This window comes from Poecilia mexicana, unplaced genomic scaffold, assembly GCF_051168715.1.
Source record: "Poecilia mexicana isolate PSO_F unplaced genomic scaffold, ASM5116871v1 scaffold_11, whole genome shotgun sequence".
NCBI classification, from domain to species: domain Eukaryota; kingdom Metazoa; phylum Chordata; class Actinopteri; order Cyprinodontiformes; family Poeciliidae; genus Poecilia; species Poecilia mexicana.
This window is the reverse complement of record NW_028263380.1, coordinates 306,556-328,840: the sequence shown is the minus strand read 5'-3', so window position 1 is coordinate 328,840 and position 22,285 is coordinate 306,556. Positions and strand designations below refer to the sequence as shown.

General features: G+C 40.6%; 1 protein-coding gene across 1 annotated transcript in view; it reads left to right on the top strand.

Annotated features, from left to right (window-relative positions):
* The window catches only part of epb41a (erythrocyte membrane protein band 4.1a), a 123,796-nt gene that overhangs the window by 57,221 nt on the left and 44,290 nt on the right, over positions 1–22,285 (top strand). The window contains exons 7-14 of the mRNA XM_088010016.1: positions 6,465–6,683; positions 6,968–7,055; positions 11,186–11,338; positions 13,072–13,169; positions 13,269–13,444; positions 14,014–14,258; positions 14,699–14,767; positions 22,012–22,056. Coding sequence (XP_087866142.1) covers positions 6,465–6,683; positions 6,968–7,055; positions 11,186–11,338; positions 13,072–13,169; positions 13,269–13,444; positions 14,014–14,258; positions 14,699–14,767; positions 22,012–22,056 — 1,093 coding nt within the window. The remainder of the gene's footprint in view (positions 1–6,464; positions 6,684–6,967; positions 7,056–11,185; positions 11,339–13,071; positions 13,170–13,268; positions 13,445–14,013; positions 14,259–14,698; positions 14,768–22,011; positions 22,057–22,285) is intronic.

Genomic DNA, 22,285 nt, shown 5'->3' with positions numbered 1-22,285 from the left:
AAAGTTTTGAGTTAACATCAATGTCTGAAAAAAAGCACAGCAAGCCGTGTGTTATGAAGACAGTTATGACAAGATATGTTCATGCTGTGGGAATATCAGGTATTGTTTACAGTAGAACTGTTAGATTAATCTTTGATTATGAGCTTGTATTAATTTTCCATTTGTTTAGTCTTACACAAATATTCAAGTAATGTTAAATATTTTCTGTGGAAATTCTGCTAATGAAAGCATTACTACTCACTGATCCTCCTATAAGGCCTTGCGTAACTTGAATTACTTAGATTTTACAGTGTATGTGACTGAAAGATGCGTAATACTGTCCCTTTAACGACAATCAGATCACAAGAAGATTAAAAAAATAAAAAATTATGCAAACGCATTGCTTAAAAAAAATAAGCAAAGTAAGCTGAAGATTGCTTTGATTAGTGAGTAAGTAAACCTAATTTATATTAACTAAGCAGTACTAACTCATACGGACCATTGAAAAAAAAAGAAGAATTATTTCCAACTTTCTGGTGTAGCGTCTCTAGCCCGCACATGCATGTCTGCGTGTCGAAATTTCACATGAATGAATTACACCACGCTGTTTGCTTGTCTGTCGCCTCACCGAACAAACTCTATAGAAATGAATGGAGATGGAGCAGCAGTGTCTCCTGTCACCATGTTACCATTATCTCTGTTACCTGCTGGGCTACTGGCCTCCTACCACAGAGTCCAGTGAGAAGGAGAGAGCTGGAGAAATGTAAGTTTAAAAGCCAAACATAACAGCTGCAGTCTTGGAGGCTTTGGATTCAAACTGAATGACTGTGGTGAACAACTGAACCTGTGGAGCCACTATGTTGTAAAATAGTAACAACTAAACAATAACCAACATATCTGCACCTAAAATGTATAGATGCCTTTTGCTTGTTTGGGGACCATCCTATTGTCACTGAGGTGCAGTGGTGGTTTCTGGAATGAGCAACACGGGCAACCGCCCAGGGCGGCATCTTGAGGGTGGCGACCGCTTTTCCCCTCTCCCATGAACTGGAGGGCCTGAATGTGAACAGTGACTAATGCAAACCCCCCAAAATCCCCTCCCAATTTTTTTTTTTATAATTAAAAGGTCCAGTGCTAAATGTTCTTTTGAAATTTGTTTATTGACTCCTGAGAAGGTGTATTTGCATTATTAGACAATTTGGTAACACTTTATTTGAAGTGGGTTGAATAAGACTGTCATGACACTGTTATAAACATGACATAACACCTGTCATGAACATCAATAAGTCTTCATGAATAGTTATGACTGTTGTCATAAAGTGTCATTCGGTAAATAATGACACTTTTAATACAAAGTTGACATTATTCAAAATGTCTTCATTATGACAATTTGTCATTAACCAAGAAATCATGATCTAACATAAATTTGTCATAATAGTAGTCATAATGATTTAATTATTACACTAGCAAAAGCTTTAACAAAACAATGATTAATATTTAAAGCAAAAACAAGTAGGACAAACAATAAAGATTTCACTAAGCTTTATTACATGGTCAAATGATTTAATAACAGACTCATTAACAATTTCTTTTACATCAACTAAAGTGGAACAAGTAGCACCAGTTATGAATATGTCATTAAGTGTTATTACAGTGTCATTAATATTAACTATTACCTCAAGTAAAGTGAAACAAGTTACAACAGTTATGACAAAGTCATTAAGTGTCACTACAGTGTCATTAATATTAACTTTTACCTCAAGTAAATTGAAACTAGTAGCAACAATTATAAAGATGTAATTTAGTGTCACATGCAATGCTAACAGTGTCAAATGTAATGCTAACAGAGTTATTGATATTAAGTCTTACCTCAAATGAAGTGAAACACACTGGACTACTTATAACTACCATCATAACTGTAGAACAAACCCTTTGTACATTGGAATAAAACAAAAGATAACTTGTTCTAAGATAACAGAGGGTTTAACGTCTGGTCAGTATGTTGTTACTCTGAAATGCTGATTGAAAAACTAAACCAGAATTACTTATTCTGTAACTTAAGAAAATAGGTTCTTTCAACAGTAACATTTTTTGCTGATTATGTCAGCCATCTCCTTCGTAATAGTCTTCCTGTAATGCTCTGAAAACAGGAGATCTTCTTCTTCTCTTCATTTCCTGACAACTGCTCTTTGAAGGTGTCCAGAAATGCTCAGAAATTACAGCTGTAGTTACAGCAATAGTTAATCATGGAGAAAACCTTTTCATGAATTCAAACTTGGTGAATCTCTTCTGGACATTCTCATAGTCGGTGATGACTCAGTTCATTGATGACTCAATTCATTGAGTCATCACCGACAAGAACAAAAACAAAAAACAATGTCATCATATTCCAGTATTTATTTAAATACCATTTCAAAAATGTCCCTTGCTGCACACTGTCAGAATGGTAGACTGGCAGACACATGTCTCGTTAACATGACTGTTTGTTATGAAGTACAATACAATTATTTCTTAATACAAGTGGAATAATAACTGGAGCCGAACAAAATTATTCTGATCAAATATTTGTCTGGCAGAAGTTCAGACAGACTGCCCCTGTTATTCAGATTACATCATTTAACGTATAGTTTTAGGCACATGAATGCATCTTTTTCCTTAATGAGCATTCTAAATTATTTCTGACCAGATACTCTAACTTAGGGTTGTTTGCAAGAAGCTTATTAATAAATAAATAGATTTAACATCAGTTTTAGTTGTCTAAAACGTAACTTAACTCAGCTGGTGAATGTTGATTCCTGCTCCCCATTCCCCACTTACCTGGCCGTCCACCCCACTTCACATGGTGAAAATATTAACACAAAAATGACTTACCTAATTTTCTTGGGGAATATCTCATCTGCTTCTTTCTCTTTGGTCAAATAGGAACTTCGTTCTCTGGTGGCTGGTCCTTATTATCATCCTCCACACTCGTAGCATGTCTTCATTAGCCAACTTTGTCCTCCCCACCATGTGTCCTTAGGCTAGCCTGGGTCTTCATGTGGCTAAACTTGCCAAAGCAAAGAACACAAACTCTGTGTCACATCAGTCAATTAGCTTTTAATTTGCTAGATTAAGATTGGAGAGGGGAAAAAACAATGTGGCTGTCTTTAAAATATATTTAATATTAAGGGCTAACGTTACAGTAATTGTGTTTAATAACTTTAGCTAACATTAACTTACAGCAAGGTAGGATTGGCTTGAATTGCTTATAGCTAACATTACAGAGAAAGCGAACACAGTCAATGTTATTTTCTCAAAGAAAATGTAAAGTTAATAAGACACATACCTTATAAGTATTAGGTATCAAACTTCGGCTTCTTTTTAAATAGGAGGTCTGGCCGTTATAACTTGTGTTAGGTTTGTGCCACAATATGGAAGATTTCTTCTTCACCAACACACTGCACGCCTGTTCGTGGAATGCTGCCTCTCACTGGTGGAGATGGTGTATTGCACTACTTAGCCCTTGTGTTTAGAAATGGGGTCCATACCAACCGACCCCACACACGTAAAACTTTTATCGTTTGCCACAGTTCTCTATGTTTGCCTCAGTCCTCGCACGCACAAGGGTTAAAACAGCCTTAAATAATGTTTCAAATGCTAAGTTCATAAGTGCTTTGTAGACATCTTGCTGTAAAACTTTAGGATCGATTAAATTAAGAAAATTAAGACTAAGCAACATGGCAGAGCTTTATAATATTACTACATAAAGCTAATTTTTAAAGTTTAATCGGTAATACTTTTATAACAAATTTATGTCAGATCATGATTTCTTGGTTAATGACAAGTTGTCATAACGAAGATATTTTTGGCGAGGTTAATGACAAGTTGTCATAACGAAGACATTTTGAATAATGTCAACTTTGTATTAAAAGTGTCATTACTTACCGAATGACGCTTTATGACAACAGTCATAGCTATTCATGAAGACTTATTGATGTTCATGACAGGTGTTATGTCATGTTTATGACAGTGTTATTAGAGTCTTATTCAACCCCCTTCAAATAAAGTGTTATCGACAATTTTTATGCTATTACTTAACAATGGTCTCAAAATGACAATATTATCGTTAATCACAATAATTTGTAATTGTGATGGCATAGGGGGCAGGACATGAAATATCTCATTCACTTTTAAAAAAAAACCGCAGCAAAAAAAGTTGCTATAAAACACACCTCAGAACAGGGATAAACAATGAGTCTGTGGTGCCTACAATCACAAGGAATTCAGATCAAAGCATTGCAGTTCCACTTTATATGGACCATAAGTGATTGATTTACATGTAAAAAGCGAGGATTTAAATGCATGATATATACTCTTTAAAATAGCATTGCTCAAGTGGAAGCAAAAAGTACAGTAAGTATATGTTTTGCAACAACTTCTAATTATGTCCAAGTGTGATTGAGAGTCATTGCTTTTGGGCTCTTAATCTCAAATTTGGAGGAACAGATGAGTTTTCTTTTGTGAAAAATTTCTTCAATCTATTTGTCTATACTCCGAACCGAACTTGGAAATAAATCTTTTCAGTTTTTTGCTTCATCTTCTTGGAACTAGTTGCAGAAATACTTATAGGGACTCTATATGACTATATGGCTCTACATGTTTTTATGGCTGTTTTTATTTATAGAGGGAAAAATGAAAGAAGTAATGTAAAGAGACATACTGTATAACAACCTCATCGTTCTGGACTGGGACGATGATTTATTTGTCAGCAAGACAAAGACCCAAAGCATAAGACCAAGGTCCGAAAAGAGTGGCTCAAACGCCAGTCTGAAAGTCATGGAGTGGCCAAGCTAGAGTCCAGACTTGAATCTGATTAAACATCTCGGAGAGATCTGAACATGTCTGCACAGACATCTCCCATCCAACCTGATGGAACTGGAGAAGAACTGCAAAGAAGAATGGGTGAAACTGCCTAAAGATAGCTGAGCTAAGCTTGTGGCACTGGATTCAAAAAGATTTGATCCCAAAATGAAGTTAAATGTCATTGTAACTCATATGAATTTGAATTCTTCAAAGAATTATTGTAGATAGTGATGGCTGTTGACAGGAAAGCTCTGCCAAGATCTGCGGATTGTATTACAGTGAATTTGAAGAAGCCTTTGACTGAAGACACTGTGGAGACTAAGGGTTCTCCACAATTTTCTTGATTTTACGACAAATCCTTTTTTGCATTGTCATCTCAGAGGTTCCACAGTCGTTCCAGAACAGAACCAGAACAGAACCAGCCTTCTTTATCAGGCTGTTGTGCCTTTTTTGGTCTCTGATGCTGCTGCCTCAACAGATGACAGCAGAAGAGATAAAACTCTCAACAACAGACTTATAGAAGATCTGAAGCATCTTGATGCAAACTGTGAAGGATCTCAGCTTCCTTCCAGAGGAAGTCTAGTCTGCTTTGTCTCTTCTTATAGACTCTTCACTGTTGCATCTCCAGTTCAGATTGTTGTTGAGATGAACACTGATGAACCACCTCCATTTCTTCTCCCATGATGGAAACAGGATTTGATCTAACTCTGTTTCTCCTGATATCTGCAATCATCTCCTTTGTTTTGTTCATATTCAAGATGAGATGACTGTTCCCACATACTCAGCCTCTTGTCCATCTCTGATATACCCAACAACTGCAGAGTCATTTAAGTATTTCTGTAGATGACAGAAGTCGGATTTGTGCTGGAAGTGTGAAGTGTATAGAGTGAAAAGAATAGTGAGAGTACAGTTCCCTGTGGTGCTCCTGTGATGCTGACCACCTGGTTAGACACACAGTCCTTCAGTCTCACAAACTGTGGTCTGTTTGTTAGGTAGTCATATATAGATCGAGGCGATTGTTAAGGCCTCCTCCTGTGTCTTCTGGAGTTTCTCACAGAGCAGATCAGGTTGCATTGAGTGAGATACACTGGAGAAATCAAACAACATGATCCTCATGGTGCTGCCTGCTTTGTCCAGATGACAGTGGGTTTTGCTGAAGCAGTGTAGGATAGTGTCTTCAACTCCAAATCCATCGCAATAAGCAAACTGCAGGGGGTCTTGATATGCGCTTATTTGCTTACTCAAGTGAGCCAACAGGAGTCTCTCCAAGACCTTCATGATGTGGGATGTCAGGTCATTGATCAGTCAGTGATGACTGATGGGTGAGTTTCCTTTGGTATTGGAACCAAAGGGAGCAGCAACATCTCCTGATTTGGTCCTGATTCTGCTTCCACAAGACAAACTTTCGGAAGCAGAAGAGTCCATGACTGAGGTGGAAGATAGACAGGAAGGCTGTGGGTCAGAGGAAGGTGGGATGTCTGTTTGTGTGGGGGCACGAGATGATGATGATGAGCTTGTCCCTGAATGAACCTTCTGTAGAAGATGTTGAGCTCAATTGCTCTGTTCAGACTCCATTAAAAGCCCATTTCAATTTTCCCTGAAAAATTGTAACTGTTGAATTATTTCTGTTTTGTACATTAAAGGTACTACCTGTGTCTGCAGCTGCGGAAAGACATCCTACAGGGACGTCTTCCTTGCTCATTTGTTACCCTGGCTCTGCTAGGTTCCTATGCCTTGCAGTCAGAGCTGGGTGAGTATGACCCTGAGGTGCACGGCAATGATTATGCTAAGGAGATGAAAATGGCCTCAGGTCAGACAAAGGAGCTGGAGGACAAAATGATGGAGCTGCATCGTACATATAGGTGAGATTACGGTCTAAGTCAACCAGTGATGGAAATGGTTTTTACATTCTCAAATTATTATCCACTTTATTTCTATGTCTTTTTAATGGTCTGACTGCATTTTATTATCTGAGGCACTTTAATAGTATTGTTCAACACTGTTCTTTGATTTCTGCAGTGTATCTAACACAATACAGCGCATCATTAATGAATGACTCATTCATTAATAATGTAGAACGATATATTTTGTTTTTCCCATTTTTCAATGCATAAATTGTTACATTTCTATTTCTTTCTTTTGGCAGGATAATGTGTCCAGCTCAGGCAGACCTGATGTTTTTGGAGAATGCCAAAAAACTCTCTATGTATGGGGTGGACCTTCACCAGGCTAAGGTGAGCTGAAGTGGGCTTTTCAGTCTCAGTTTCCCCAACATTCATGTACAAGTCATACAATAACAAATGCAAGAGGAAACTGGCCCACTTGGCTGCCGCTTCCCTATCTGATTAAGATTGACAAAAGTTTGTTTAGCATTACTGGCCTTGCTTTCCTAACTATTTTTGGTGTTTTCTCAAGGTAAATTACTTCTGGATTTTACCTCAGTCTGGTTATTGGCCAGTATGGTGTGGTTTTCCTGCCACGTTTGTGCATAGCTAGCTTACCTGGCATGTTCTGCTCTCCCTGCTGTCTCACTCCATCGAGACTACCTTGGAACAATCGCCCAACCTATAACCGATGATGCAGTTCCTGTCTTCGGTTTGCTTCTTAGCCTTTCTGTAGTGTCTTTCATCCAACACCAAGGCCACGACTCTCTGGTACCCAGGACACACTGGGTCCTCTTTGCAACTCCTTCTGCTCAGCCATCACACACCTTTACCAGCAGACCTCATCACAACTTCAAAACAGCATGGACTTCTAGGATGTCACCTTTGCACTCACAGAGGTTCCTGTTGCAAGTTTGTTTAAAAATTTTCTCCCAAAAATGGTATTCCCACACTCTGATCTCACCATCGCTCCCGCTTCTTAGTGCAATGATTCCACAAGATTCGCATACTTCATATGTGACGACTCAATATAATGCCTTCCTTCCCTATGCCATTTCCCACCTTGAGGACACCAAAAAAAGTCCATCAGAGCAGCCTTATTCAACACCTGATGTTTCTCCATCCATCCATCCAACCATCCATCCATCCGTCCATCCATCCATCCGGGTCACGGGGATAGCAACCTAAGTAGGGACATGCAAGGCTTCCTTCCCCCTAGCCACTTTGGCCAGCTCCTCCTAGGGTATCCCGAGGCGTTCCCATGCCAGGCCATATTCTCTCCAGTGTGTCCTGGGTCTTCCTCTGGGTCTCCTTCTGATGGGACGTGGCAAGAACACCTCACTAGGGAGGCATCCAGGAGGCATCCTAACTAGATTCCCAAGCTACCTCAACTGGCTCCTCCATGGAGGAGCAGTGGCCCTACTCTTTAGTCTCTACCGTATGACTGAGCTTCTTTCTCTAAGGGAGAGCCCAGACACCCTATAACAATATCTGATGGCCATAATTCATCAGATACTGTTCCCCCTGTTTTAAACAGGGGGAATGCATCCTGATGGCTAAAAGCCATCCATCATATACTGTTCCCCCACTTTAACACAGGGGGAACAGAATCTGATGGGTGATATTGAGCACTAAGAGGCATTGCCCCTGTTTTAGGTTACACAGAGCTATAAGAATGGGCTATAATAGTACATCTAATGTATATATTAGATACAATATGTAGCAGTGACGTGCAGTGAGGTTCATAGCACGTGAGGCACTATATTTGTAACCAGATTTACAAATATAGATCCCCTGCATGTTATTGTTTATATACGGAAATTTTGCCCATGCAGACAACGCTGGAGGGCAAAAAGACTATTCTTTTACATGCCATCCTTAGCTGCGCTGCCGCAGTAGAGTAATTCCGTTAATTCAATGAAACTTGGAAATGTAGGTATTATTAATTTAGTGTTATGGTCCACAGCAAAGGGAAAAAAAGGTTGAAGTACAACTCAAAACCACTTCTTTCTCGCTTCTTTCTCGCTGGCGTTGTACAGATAGGAGGAACATGCTCCCACACAATGGAAAACATTGCAGTTAGCGAGAGGTTGCGGAATCCAAGGTGAGGCTCAGCTTGCTGCTGCCTCACCAGCTTTGTTTCCGAGCATTTGAATGGGAAATTATATATATATCTGTGTGTGTGTGTGTGTGCGTGTGCGTGTGCGTGTGTGTGTGCGCGTGCATGAGTGTTTGTGTATTATGAGAGCGTAGTTGATTAAAGTGAATAAAGTGGGACAACTTCGTTGAAACACGTATGAGCTTTCATGGTGTCCGTAGTTCTCTAGACAAGAACGCTGAACAAACATGCACGTATTTTGCCGCCAGGGCAAGGCGTTGTGGAGTGGCAAGGAAACGAGATGCTGGGGAAACAGTATCTGATGGGGAAACGTGAATCGACGTAACACCGGCTCAAGACCATGAGCTTGGATTTGGAGACACTGATCCTCATCCCGGCCGCTTCACACCAAAGCCAAATACTGTACCACTTTAAATGCCTGCTTGACCATTTGGCAGGCACTTCTAGACTCAAGATGTCACTCTTTTTCAAATCTATATGGCTCTTTAGGCACTAATCAATCAGGCAATCAAAACCAAGAAAATTACTCTGCAGGCTGTTTTGGCTAGTATTTTTAAAGGTATTTGCATTATAGTTTTTGCCATATAATGATGTCAAAGTACTTACTGAAAATAATTATGTCATTTGATACCAGTGCTATATTAATCAACTCTAATAAATGAACAATATATAAAAAAACATGCTCAACAAATGATTGAGTTGTCACTAGTTGGTAGAAGTATCAAAACTAGCCTAATTCAAATTCAATTCAAATTGAAAAATACTTTATTAATCCTAAAAGGAAATGAAATGTTGTTGTTTGTTAAATTAATTAAAAACTCTTCAGAGTTATTGTTGGTGATGGCTTTGGGCAGGAAAGATCTCCTGTCTTTATTATATCACATTTGAAGCAGTTTCTGACTAATGACACTCTGCTTTACTGAGACATTCTCATAAAGAGGATGGTCAGGATAGACCATCATTTTCTTAACTTCATGTAAATTCATTCTTTTCATCATAATTTTTCTGAGGTTCCAACCTTGTCCCCACAATTATATAAGTTTGCATAATTCATATAAATTCTGTTTTAACAAGTGAAAATGACTATTTGCTAAAACATTTTTAATGATTAGTACCAATAAATAAGACATATTAAAATATGTTCCATGACATATATTGATCTTTTCTTTTTTGTGTTATGAATCAGAATTCTGGGAACCAAAATTGCATCAAGCCACGCAGAGGGCATTAAAATGTTGTACTTCAATAGGCTTAACTTTGGCTATGAAAAATTATTATAATATTCCTCATTATTTATTTACAGGCTCACAGCTTTGGGTTTTATTGATATTAAATCTGTGCTAACATATTTTTAGTTTAAAGGAAAAGGCAGTGGACAAACGAAAAAAATACTGCTTTATGTAGTTATTAGATTGAAAGAACTTCAAATCGTGACTCATCTGACCACAGAACAGTCTTCCGTTTTGCCTCACTCCTGGCCCAGTACAAACGGCTGAGTTTGTGGAGCTTGCTTAGAAATGGCTTCCTCTTTGCTCTGTAGAGTTTCAGCTGGCAGTGGCGGATGGGACGGTGGATTGTGTTCACTGACGATGGTTTCTGGAAGTATTCCATGCTGTTATTTCCTTGACAGTGGCATTCCTGTTTGAGGTGCAGTGACTTTTAAGGGCCCGGAGATCACGAGTATCCAGTAGAGTTTTATGGCCTTGACCCTTACGCACAGCGATTGTGCCAAATTTTCTGAATCTTTTGATGATGTTATGCATAGTTGATGATGATAACTTAAAAGTCTTTGCTATTTTACGCGGGATAACACCATTCTGGTATTGCTGCACTATCACCATTGCTGCGCAACAATGGAGGAATTGGTGATCCTCTTACCATCTTGGCTTCAGAGAGACGCTGACACTCTAAAAAGCTCTTTTTATACCCAATCATGTTGTCAATTGACCTAATTAGTGTTAAATGGTCTTCCAGCTGTTTGTGATATGTTCAATTTCCTTTTTCCAGCCACTTATTGCTACTTGTCCCAACTTTTTGGGGATTTGTAGACACTGTGAAATTTTGAATCAACATATTTTTCCTTTAAAATGTTACATTTACTCAGATTAAACTTTTGATCTGCCATCTATGCCCTATTCTGAATAAAATATTGACATTTGCCATCTCCACATCATTGCATTCAGTTTTTATTCACAATTTGTTTAGTGTCCCAACATTTTTGGAATCCGGTTTGTACTTTTAATTAAATACCATGATTGTATTTACAGTATAGTTGCTACCCAGTTTTGGCTGTCTACTTGTTTAGTGTTGAATATCTGAAAGGAGTTTTAGAATGCAAGACTCATTTTACTGTCTCTGACAGGACCTGGATGGTGTTGACATCATGCTGGGAGTTTGCTCAAGTGGCCTGATGGTTTACAAAGACAAACTGAGAATCAACCGGTTCCCATGGCCCAAAGTCCTTAAGGTGTCCTACAAGCACAGCAGCTTTTTTATCAAAATACGACCATCTGAGGTAAATAACCATTGTTATCCATAACCAGACTTATTCTAACTACACTGAGAAAAATGAATCTGTGGTGAAGTAAATTTTGCTGAATCTGTGAAATCAACAATCAAGTTAGCATCTTTACATAAGTATATGCAGTATTGAGGTCAAAAATATGTGTTCAAGATACAAGACATTGTAACTTTTGTCAGAAAATAAATTGCTCAAGGACTAGTCTGTCTTTTTAAGTTCACCCACAACAACAAAAAACAATCATATTATCTCTACTGTGTTGTATTCAGTGTTTCAAAACACCAAATATTACCCAGAGGCTATCAGAAATCCCAAGCACCAATGGACCAGCAGTGATTTGAAGTACACCGATTAAACAAAGGTTTAATCAGAGGTTTAATTCTGCTCTATGTACTTAAAAAAATAAGATTCAATTCAATTCAATTAAGTTAATGCTTAACTTTCAGGACATTTGTACAACTGATTTCTGTATTGAAAAATAAAATATGAACCGATGACAATGTTTTTTTAATATACCGTATGTAGGCTAACAAAGTAATGCTGTTGTTGGTGATGTAGGCAGAAAAAAATCATTTTGATGAGAACACTTGAACTTAAGAATGTTGTTTACCATGGAAAAGTCTAGATCAAATTCCTTATTTGTATGTAACTTATAATGTCAAGATGTCTTTGTTATTTAGTTTATGTACTGCTAAACAAAACTGATCAAGTTTGAAATACTTAAATCGCACAACATAACTTCATGTGTTTTTATATGTTACAATAATTTATTTATTTATTGTTTTAGCACATGGGTTTATATGTGACAGTAGGGATTGGCCAGCAAGGTATCCCACAATGCATAGTGCCACCAGCACCAGCAACTGATTAAGCCACTTTTTAATTTGTCACATAATTTAGTTTTAAGATGTTTAAGGCAAAAACGTAGACTCCAAAGCTTCAATTATGATGTCAGAGCAGTATAGTGCTTATTGGGTAGTTTCATGCATTTACATTTTCATATTTTAAACTGCACCATGAGTTGTATGCTTATTTTCATGGCATTAACCTCGGGGGGAGAACAAACTATTACTGCTTTCCATGTTTTCTGTCAAAGTTTGAGCAGAGAAACAAATAAAAAGCAGGCAGGAGCCAGAAACTGTTTCAATCAAGTAATATGTTTTAAAAATGTGATATTTTTTTTGAGGCAATAAGTTTGCTTAATTTTTTAAGTGAAATTAACTATTTAGATCTTAGAGTGTACTTTCAAACTTCAGTTATTCCATTAAAAAGTTGAGTAATTTATACAAATTATAGTTTTGCTTAATCTACGTGACAAAATTAAGTTCACTTTACTTGGATTTATCGTTTTCATGTAACAAAATAAAGTACTTTAAACAAAGAACGACCTTGTTTGATCATCATAAATAAATTATGCAAATAGTTGCCTTAACATTTTTAAGTAGATAGAGCAGAATATTTTAAAAGTGTAATACTGAAATTAGTAGGAATGGGAATTGATAAAAATTGATCAAGTTTGTTCAAGTTAGATAGAAATTCCACTGTCAATGACTCTTATCAAGAATTGAACTACTGAAAACCAGTAGTTCCCAGTAGTTCCCATTTCTAGGGATGGGAAAAAAGAACTGGCTCTTGTAGAGACAAGAGCCAGTTCTTTTTTCCCATCCCTAGAAATCAAGAAAAAAAATCAGCATTTAACTTTTAAAATTCTGTTTTGTATTCAACAGACAGAACAGTATGAGAGTGCAATTGGTTTCAAACTTCCCAATTACAAGGCCGCCAAGAAGCTGTGGAAAGTATGTGTTGAGCATCATACCTTCTTTAGGTAGTGTATGGTATATTTTAAAATCTTTTCCAAAGCTTTGCTTTAACAGTTTTCCGTGTTTAAATTTTTATTGTTAAATAATAACCTCTTTGTGGACAGGTTAACTTCCACTGAGATGGCCACCACCCCGAGAAAGTTCCTGGCACTAGGCTCTAAATTTCGTTACAGTGGACGGACTCAGGCTCAGACCAGGCAGGCCAGCTCTCTGATTGACAGACCAGCTCCCATGTTCCAACGCTCTTCCAGTAAGAGGAACTCACGCAGTCTGGATGGAGGTAAAGAGCTGTACATGTTTAAAACAGTGGCAACGTAGTTAGTGTGTTACAGGAGTCCTTTTACAACTTCACATGCTAGTACATGCCTTGGTAAAATAGAATAGAAACAACCTTTATTGTCCCGCATACACTTTATTACTGCCCATATTTCTCTGCACTGTGTTTTTCCTTTCCATAAAAAACTTCTGTCTCTCTGCTTTCTATCCACCCAGCGCATAGTTGAAGCAGACAAATGTTTATGGTCAGCTCAGCCTTCTAACCAACTTTAATTTTATGATAATTATACAAACAATATAACAGACTTTGGTTATATTGCATTATGTTTTGAGGAAAATTGGACAGTTTTTAAATCAATCAGAATGAGACCATATGATTTTATTGTAATAAATGGGATTCTATTTAAGTGAATATAAGCTGTTTACCTTGAGGTTTTTGTTTTAATTTGGTACTAAATAAAATAAAGTATATTGAAATGTACAACATTTTTTGTGTATGATGTTACAAAGAATAATGTGTGTGTTATTTCATTAGAATTTGAAAGTGAGGTCACTGCATCTCCTTTTTCCCAGCTATGGCCACTACACCAGACAACAAATCTAATCGTCCGGTCAGTGCTCCTGTTATGTCACCAGTATCTCCAGGTGAGGCAAAGCCATCGCCACTGCTACCCACACTGCCTCGCCATAGCCATCTTGATGGCTCTACACCCAAAAGCCAACGGCATACAGATTGGAAGAGGGAGCTAAAGACAGAATGTAAGCCAGAGCATACCAAGAGTCATAGCCCAAAGCCACAGTCTGCTTCAGAGATAAAGGTAAGGCACATTTCATGGACTTTATGCGATTCAGTACAATGCCAATATGTTTTTTACTGAATCTACTGCATAAGCTTACTGTGCAAAATAATTATCAGACAATTATGAAAGGTCATACAAATTGGATATTTTTTTGCATATTCCAATAAAATATTTGGAAATGAAATGCTACAAATTATTTATTTTATTGCATAGTAATATTTTATATTTACAGTAACTTTGCATGATAAACTACAAGTGTACTCTATATCATCGGGTCTCAGTTTTGAAAGTATGAATATAAATAATGAAATAAAATATCCTTTGAAAAAAAAATCTGCAGAAAGAGCCAAAGCTTATACATACATCATAAAAAAAACATATGGCTAGTGTACCCATGTATAGATTGTAGCCTGGGGTTTCCCTGGAACTAACTAATATTATGAGCTTTATGCTACTAGACTGTTGCCAAGAGAGAGCGAAGAAACTCCCCATCCATGACCAATAGGGAGAAAGAAAAAAAGAACCAGGTTTGTTTGCCTAATGCATGAACACTCAGCATGAGAATATCAATGCAGACTTTTAGACCTACATCACGTCCTTAAAGCTTTTAAATGACTTTAGATAAAGAAAGAATAAAACAAAAACCTCTCTTGTGGTTAAGAGAGAGTATTTAGTTTTAAAGAATGAAAAGCAGTATAACCAGTACACCAAATGAATATTGACACAAATTTAATGATTAACTGACATGAAAATTTGGGCTAATATCAATATCGGAAATTAATATTGCTATTAATTTCTGGACAATAACCACTACCGCTGAAATTGCTTCTCTACTTCAGTGTAATGCTCAGAACTGAGGACCCAAAATTTCAGTCAGACACAAAGTAGAAAAAACAAGATCTTTATTGAGGATCAGGGTATGGGACAGACAACCACCGGCAATGGGACAGGAACCTCTGAGGACGGACAAGCAGGTTAGTGGTTTGTAGTCTTGGGGGTCAAGGCTGAATGAGACAAGCCACTAACCGTCTTAAAGTGTTGTGGAGGATGAGGAGTCCAGGTAGCACAGAGGTAAGTAGCAGGTGACACATCCAGGGGGAATCAGAACTGGGGGTCAAGGGGTTGAGACAGGATCAGCGAAGCAGAACAAGGCAAAGCTTATCTGAGGGATAGGCGAAGAACAGTGGTCAGGGCGCAGAAAAGGGTCCAACACGTGCAGGCAATACCAGGCAGACAAATCCAGAGGCGAGGCAGGAGGCAGAGGTCGAAAGGCAGAAGCAGAGACGAGTCCAGAAAACAGAAGCCAGTGAAGAATCCAACGTGGGCTAGACAGGGCAGGAAAATCCAAGAGACAAAAAATGTGTTCAAGATCATGGTCAGGTAAGGAGGAAATGCTGGATATCTACTCACACCAAGGTTTTCAAAAATCTGGCACCGTCTGCCTGCTTGAGAGCTGACTATAACTGCTGGTGAACAGGTGGAAGACATGAGCCTGATTGCGCTCCAGCACAGCAGCATGCAGGTGAACCAGATGAGCTTGATGGGAGGTGAGTGCTGAGGAGAAAAACAAAGCAGGCAGACGGGCCAGAAACATGACAGTACCCCCCTCCTAAGGTCCGGCTCCCGACGGACCCTTCGGCTGATCAGGATAGGTGGTGGAAGTTCCTCAGGAGGGTCTTGTCGATGACAAAATGACCAGGAATCCAGGTCCATTCCTCCGGTCCATATCCTTCCCAATCAACCAGGTAGTGGATGCCACGTCCCTTTCTCTTGGACCGGAGGATGCGGTGAACAGTGTAGATGGGGTCCTCATCCGGGAACCGAGTAGGCGGAGGGGGCTTGGAGGCAGGCTCAAGACGAGGTATGGCGTAGGGCTTGACCTGGGACACATGGAATGTGGGGTGAATCCTCATGGAACGGGGCAGCTGTAGGCGGACCGCCACCGGGTTCACAATCTTGGAGATGGGGAAGGGACCAATGAAACGAGGTGCCAACTTCCGACTCTCCACCCGTAGGGGAAGATCCTTAGAAGACAGCCAGACCTTCTGGCAAACTCGGTAGGTGGGTGCAGGGACACAGTACCGATTAGCAGATCTGAATTGCACCTCTGACATCTTGATCATGGCCCTCCTGGCTTTTCTCCAGACCCGTTGGCACCTCATAGCTGCAGCATGAGCGGAGGGAACCTTAGCCTCCCTCTCTTGAATAATTAACACCGGTGGCTGGAATCTGTGGACAATGTAGAAGGGCAAAAGACCAGTGGTGCTAGAGGGAAGAGCATTTAAGGCATGTTCCACCCACGGTAGGTCGTGTGACCACCTGGTAGGGTCAGTGTCACAAAGGATACGAAGTTTGGTCTCGATCTCCTGGTTTGCCCTCTCAGTCTGTCCATCGGTTTGGGGATGGAACCCCGACAATAAACTGACAGATATTCCATGCATGGCACAGAAGCGAGAGGCAAATTGAGGTCCTCTGTCTGAGACGATGTCAGTGGGGAGCCCATGGAGGCGGAAAACCTCCCGTGCCATGATCTCCCCCATTTCCTTTGCAGAGGGGAGTCTCTTGAGGGGGACCAGATGGACCATCTTAGAAAACCTGTCAACGATAGTCAACATGACAGCGAAACCATCAGAAATGGGCAAACCTGTGATAAAGTCCATGGCGATGTGTGACCAAGGGTGTGATGGGATGGGAAGGGGCCGCAGCAGCCCCGAGGGTGGGCGACGAGATGATTTGGTTTTGCAGCATTGATGACAGGCTGTAATGAATTCTTTAACATCCTTGGTCAATGGGCGCCACCAGAATTGAGTCTGGACAATTTGTAAGGTCTTGCTGATGCCTGGATGACAGAACAGACAGGACTTATGGCAGAACTTGAGAACCAGGTGTTCTGGGACAAACCGTCTGTCAGAGGGGCACGAGGCTGGAACCAGAAGATCTCGGGTGGCATCCCTGACCTCCTCCGCCAGCTCCATCATGGTCACAGTCAGCCTCACTGAGTCTTCGAGGATGAACTCCTCTGCACCACTGGCCCCCAAATGGGAGGATTCATGAATTCTTGACAAGGCATCTGGTTTTGTGTTCTTGGTCCCAGGTGCGTAAGAGAGTGCAAAATTAAACCGTCCAAAGAACAGAGCCCACCTTGCTTGTCTGGGGTTGAGTCGTTTAGCTGCCTTCAAGTACTCCAAGTTCTTGTAGTCCGTCCATACTAGAAATGGTTCCTTGGCCCCCTCCAGCCAATGTCTCCATTCCTCTAGGGCCAGCTTGACAACCAACAGTTCCCTGTCCCCCACATCATAGTTACGTTCAGCACTGGATAAAGTCCTAGAAAAGAAGGCAAGGATGAGTACGACCATCAGTGGTTCTCTGACTTAGGACAGCACCTACCCCAGTGCTAGAGGCATCAACCTCCACAATAAACTGCTTTGCAGGGTCAGGGGACCGGAGAACTGGAGCAGAGGTGAACAGAGACTTGAGTCTAATGAAGGCCTCCTCTGCCTGCTTGCTCCACATGAATTGGACCTTGGACGAGGTAATGGCATGAAGAGGAGATGCTACTTGGCTATAATTATGAATGAAGCGATGGTAAAAGTTTGCAAATCCAAGAAATCTCTAATTGTTTGTGATCCGTGGGTGTGGGCCATTCGGAGACGGCTGAAATCTTAGAGGGATCCATGATCACCTTGTTGGGGGAAATTATGTAGCCAAGAAAAGAGGTGGTAGTGGTGTAGAACTCACATTTCTCCGCCTTAACAAAAAGATGATTCTGGAGGAGGCGAAGAAGAACCGACCGAACATGGCACTTGTGGGAATCCAGTTCCTGAGAGTAGATAAGAATGTCATCAAGGTAAACAAATACAAAGTGTCCAACCATGTCCCTCAAGACATCATTGACTAGAGCTTGGAAAACTGCTGGTGCATTGGTTAACCCAAAAGGCATGACCAGATACTCGTAATGACCAGTGGGGGTGTTGAATGCGGTTTTCCACTTGTCTCCTTCTCTAATGCAAACAAGATTGTATGCATTGCGCAAGTCTAGTTTTGCGAAAAATTTGGCTCCTTGAATCTGATTAAAAGCAGAATTCATGAGGGGAAGAGGATACCGATTCTTAACAGTAATGTCATTAAGACCCCTGTAATCTATACATGGCCTTAGAGACCCATCCTTTTTGCCTCCAAAAAAAAAACCCACGCCAGCAGTAGACAAGGATGGGCAAATGATTCCAGCCTTGAGGGAATCCTCTACATACCTCCTCATTGCTTGGTTCTCAGGAGCAGACAGTGAATATAAACGCCCCTTAGGGGGTGACGTACCTGGAAGGAGCTCAGTAGCACAATCGTAGGGCCTATGAGGGGGAAGGGCTGTGGCCCGGGACTTATTGAACACCTCCTTCAGGTCATGGTAATCAGGTGGCACCTTGGATAAGTTTCTTCGATGGCATTGTCTGGAAAAGACAATGCCAGGTGCAAGCAGAGAGCAAGCAGGTGGCAGAGCAGGACCTTGACCAGTCCAAAATTTCTTTGGCCTGCCAGTCAATGTGAGGATTGTGCTTGTTAACCCATGAGGCCCCCAAAACAATGGGCAGCTGTGGTGAGTGGATAATAACAAAAGTGATCTCCTCCTGATGATTACCACTAAGCATCAGACAGACCTTTTCTGTGATGAGGTGGGACCGGCTAATATGATGTCCATCCAAAGCTAGAACATTATGGATCAATCGAGTATGGAGGAGCTTGATGTTGAGGCCCTTGGCAAAAGATTCATCCATAAACTCAGTATCAGCTCCTGAGTCAATGAAGACTGATACCTGGTGGGGGATGGAGGAGACCACAATGTTAGCAGAGAAAGAAAATGATGAGGAGATGGACAACATGCTGTGGCTCAGTAGATCTCTCCTCTTTTCTACTGAGTCTGACCCTTTAATGGACACTTGGCAGCCATGTGACTCTTGCCTCCACAGTAAAAACATAAATTAAACTGCCTTCTGCGAGAACGTTCCTCCATGGAGATCCTTGTGCTCCCCAACTGCATCGGCTCAGGATCTGGTGCTTCAGCTGAGGGGAGGGAGTAACTTGTAGCTTTGGAGCAGGGGCCTGAGCGGCAAAATGGAGCAGATGAGGCCTCCCTGTGACGTTTCTCTCTTCTCCTCTCCTCTCATTGAGACGAAGATCTATCCTAGTTGCCAAATCCTCAAGGTCCTTGAGGGACTTAGGATACTCTCGAGTGACCAACTCATCGATATTTTCATTAAGACCTTGCATGAACACATCCATTAATGCCTCCTGATTCCAGCTACTGTCTGCAGATAACAGGTGAAAATCAATGATATAAGAAGCCACGCTCTTACCTCCCTGTTTCAAGGATAATAGCCCCATAGCTGCCTCTCTCTCAGGGAGGATGGGGTCAAAACCCCTAATCAGTTCCTTAGAAAACGCAGAGTAGGTCAAACAGGAATCTGATTCATTTAGCCATTCTGCTGTGCCCCACTGTTTGGCCTTACCGGACAAAAGTGAGATCACAAATGCTACCTTCGAATGTTCAGTAGGGAAAGAGGAGGGCTGCAACTCAAAGTGGATCTCACACTGAGTGAGAAAAGCACGGCACTGGTCAGAGTCTCCCTTGAATAGCTCGGGAGGGGTCAGACAAGGCTCCTTAACCACAGCGGGCTGAAGCGCAGGAACTGGTTGGGGAGGTGTCTGTGGTTGTACCTGGTCAGGAGGAGGAGACATGTTACGAAGCATGGTAATGATTTCATTCATGCCAGCATTAAGCCGATTAATAGAATTGTCAACGTTGCTGCGCCACTGTTGTGCTGACGAAGGGTCCATTTTAGCCCAGATTTTTCTGTAATGCTCAGAACTGAGGACCCAAAATTTCAGTCAGACACAAAGTAGAAAAAACATCTTTATTGATGTTTTTTCTACTTTTTATTGAAAAAAGATCTTTATTGAGGATCAGCGTATGGGACAGGCAACCACCGGCATTAGGACAGGAACTTCTGAGGACGGAGAAGCAGGTTAGTGGCTTGTAATCTTGGGGGCCAAGGCTGAATGAGAGAAGCCACTAACCTTCTTAAAGTGTTGTGGAGGATGAGGAGTCCAGGTAGCACAGAGGTAAGTAGCAGGTGACACATCCAGGGGGAATCAGAACTGGGGGGTCAAGGGGTTGAGACAGGGAAGCAGAACAAGGCAAAACTTACCTGAGGGACAGGCGAAGAACAGTGGTCAGGGCGCAGAAAAGGGTCCAACACGTGCAGGCAATATCAGGCAGACAAATCCAGAGGCGAGGCAGGAGGCAGAGGTCGAAAGGCAGAAGCAGAGACGAGTCCAGAAAACAGAAGCCAGTGAAGAATCCAACGTGGGCTAGACAGGGCAGGAAAATCCAAGAGACAAAAAATGTGTTCGAGATCATGGTCAGGTAAGGAGGAAATGCTGGAAATCTACTCACACCAAGGTTTTCAAAAATCTGGCACCGTCTGACTATAACTGCTGGTGAACAGGTGGAAGACATGAGCCTGATTGCACTCCAGCACAGCAGCATGCAGGTGAACCAGATGAGCTTGATGGGAGAGGCGAGTGCTGAGGAGAAAAACAAAGCAGGCAGACGGGCCAGAAACATGGCATTCAGTTAAACACTGTACTATTGCCATATGCTCAAACAAATACAACATTGTCAATCCCCTCCTATCCTGAAACACTCATTTGGAAATGGGAAAAAGCTGAAAAAACATCACTTGGTAATACTGGCCCAATTTTACTTTTGGGACTCATATCGATAAGTTAGAAAATGAATAACATTGACTGATTGGCCACTCTCAGGTAAAAAAAAAACTTTACTTTGTCCTGATAGTGCAATATGAGACAGATAATCTGTGAGAAAAATCAAGCTTCTCTGCCTTCTCCCTGTGGTCCTTCTGCTACCTGCAGAAAATCCCTGTTTGGTCAGAACCAAGCAATCAGAGGCAGGAAGAGGGTTTAACGCTGTCAATCAGGTCGAGCACCTGAGGTGATGGTAGTAGGAAAATAAGGAGAAAGAATAGGATCTTTCTCCTTCTTGTTCTACTACAAGATTATCTGTGAAAAAATAAGGATGCAAACAGTGACATGGACATCCTTGTATGTCATTGGACATGTAAGGATGTCCAGAGTCCTTACAACGATGAAAGTTTTAAGAAACATGCAAGACACATTTTTAATAAAGTTACATACTGTGGATTTAACCTAACATCACTCGAGAGGAAATAATTAAGTATAATTTAGGGGTGCACCGAAAAATCAGCCAGCCGATAAATCAGCCCCAATTTCCTTAATTTTGGGAGATCGGTGATCAATATTCATTTCAACCAATTTTATTTATTTTGAGGAGGATCTAAAAATCAACGACCGTCCTCTTTTTTTCTGCCATGAGAGAGATTTGACTGACAGACCTGCCCACCAGGTCATGTCTGCATGCTGACAATTGACAGTAGTCACCCCACTGTTGCCAGCTCAGCGACTTTCTTGATGCATTTAGCAACATTTCAGACCCAAATGCAATCGGAAGGTCAGTGTTTTTTAAAACTAGTGATCGGGAATTGGCCAGAAAACTGCAATCGGTGCACCCAGAATAATTTTCCTTAATTTTAGAACCTAGCAAGCTATGTAAAGCAGCATTGTTACAAGAATCTGGATCTCCTTAAATGCATGTCATTTTTTGCTGTTTTATATTTGAGTTACAAAAGAGGCTTACAGAGAGTTACAAAAAAAATTTCTTTTTCTGATGGGGAAACAGCTCTCTGTTCAGGATAAAAAGATGGAAATGGTTCGAGTAAGGAAGGTTAGCAACATTTTTTTGCCAACTTACATTTTCATTTCCATTGCACAGTCAAATGATGCTATATTTTCTTGAATATTGTGATTTGTGGATGCCTATTTTGTGAAAGCTTGTGCATTTCATTAAGAAGACATAAATACATTTTTCTGGTTAATTAGAAATTCAGCAACCTAATACTATTACTACGATTTATAATAATGACGATAATATTAGTAATAGCAGTATAATTTGC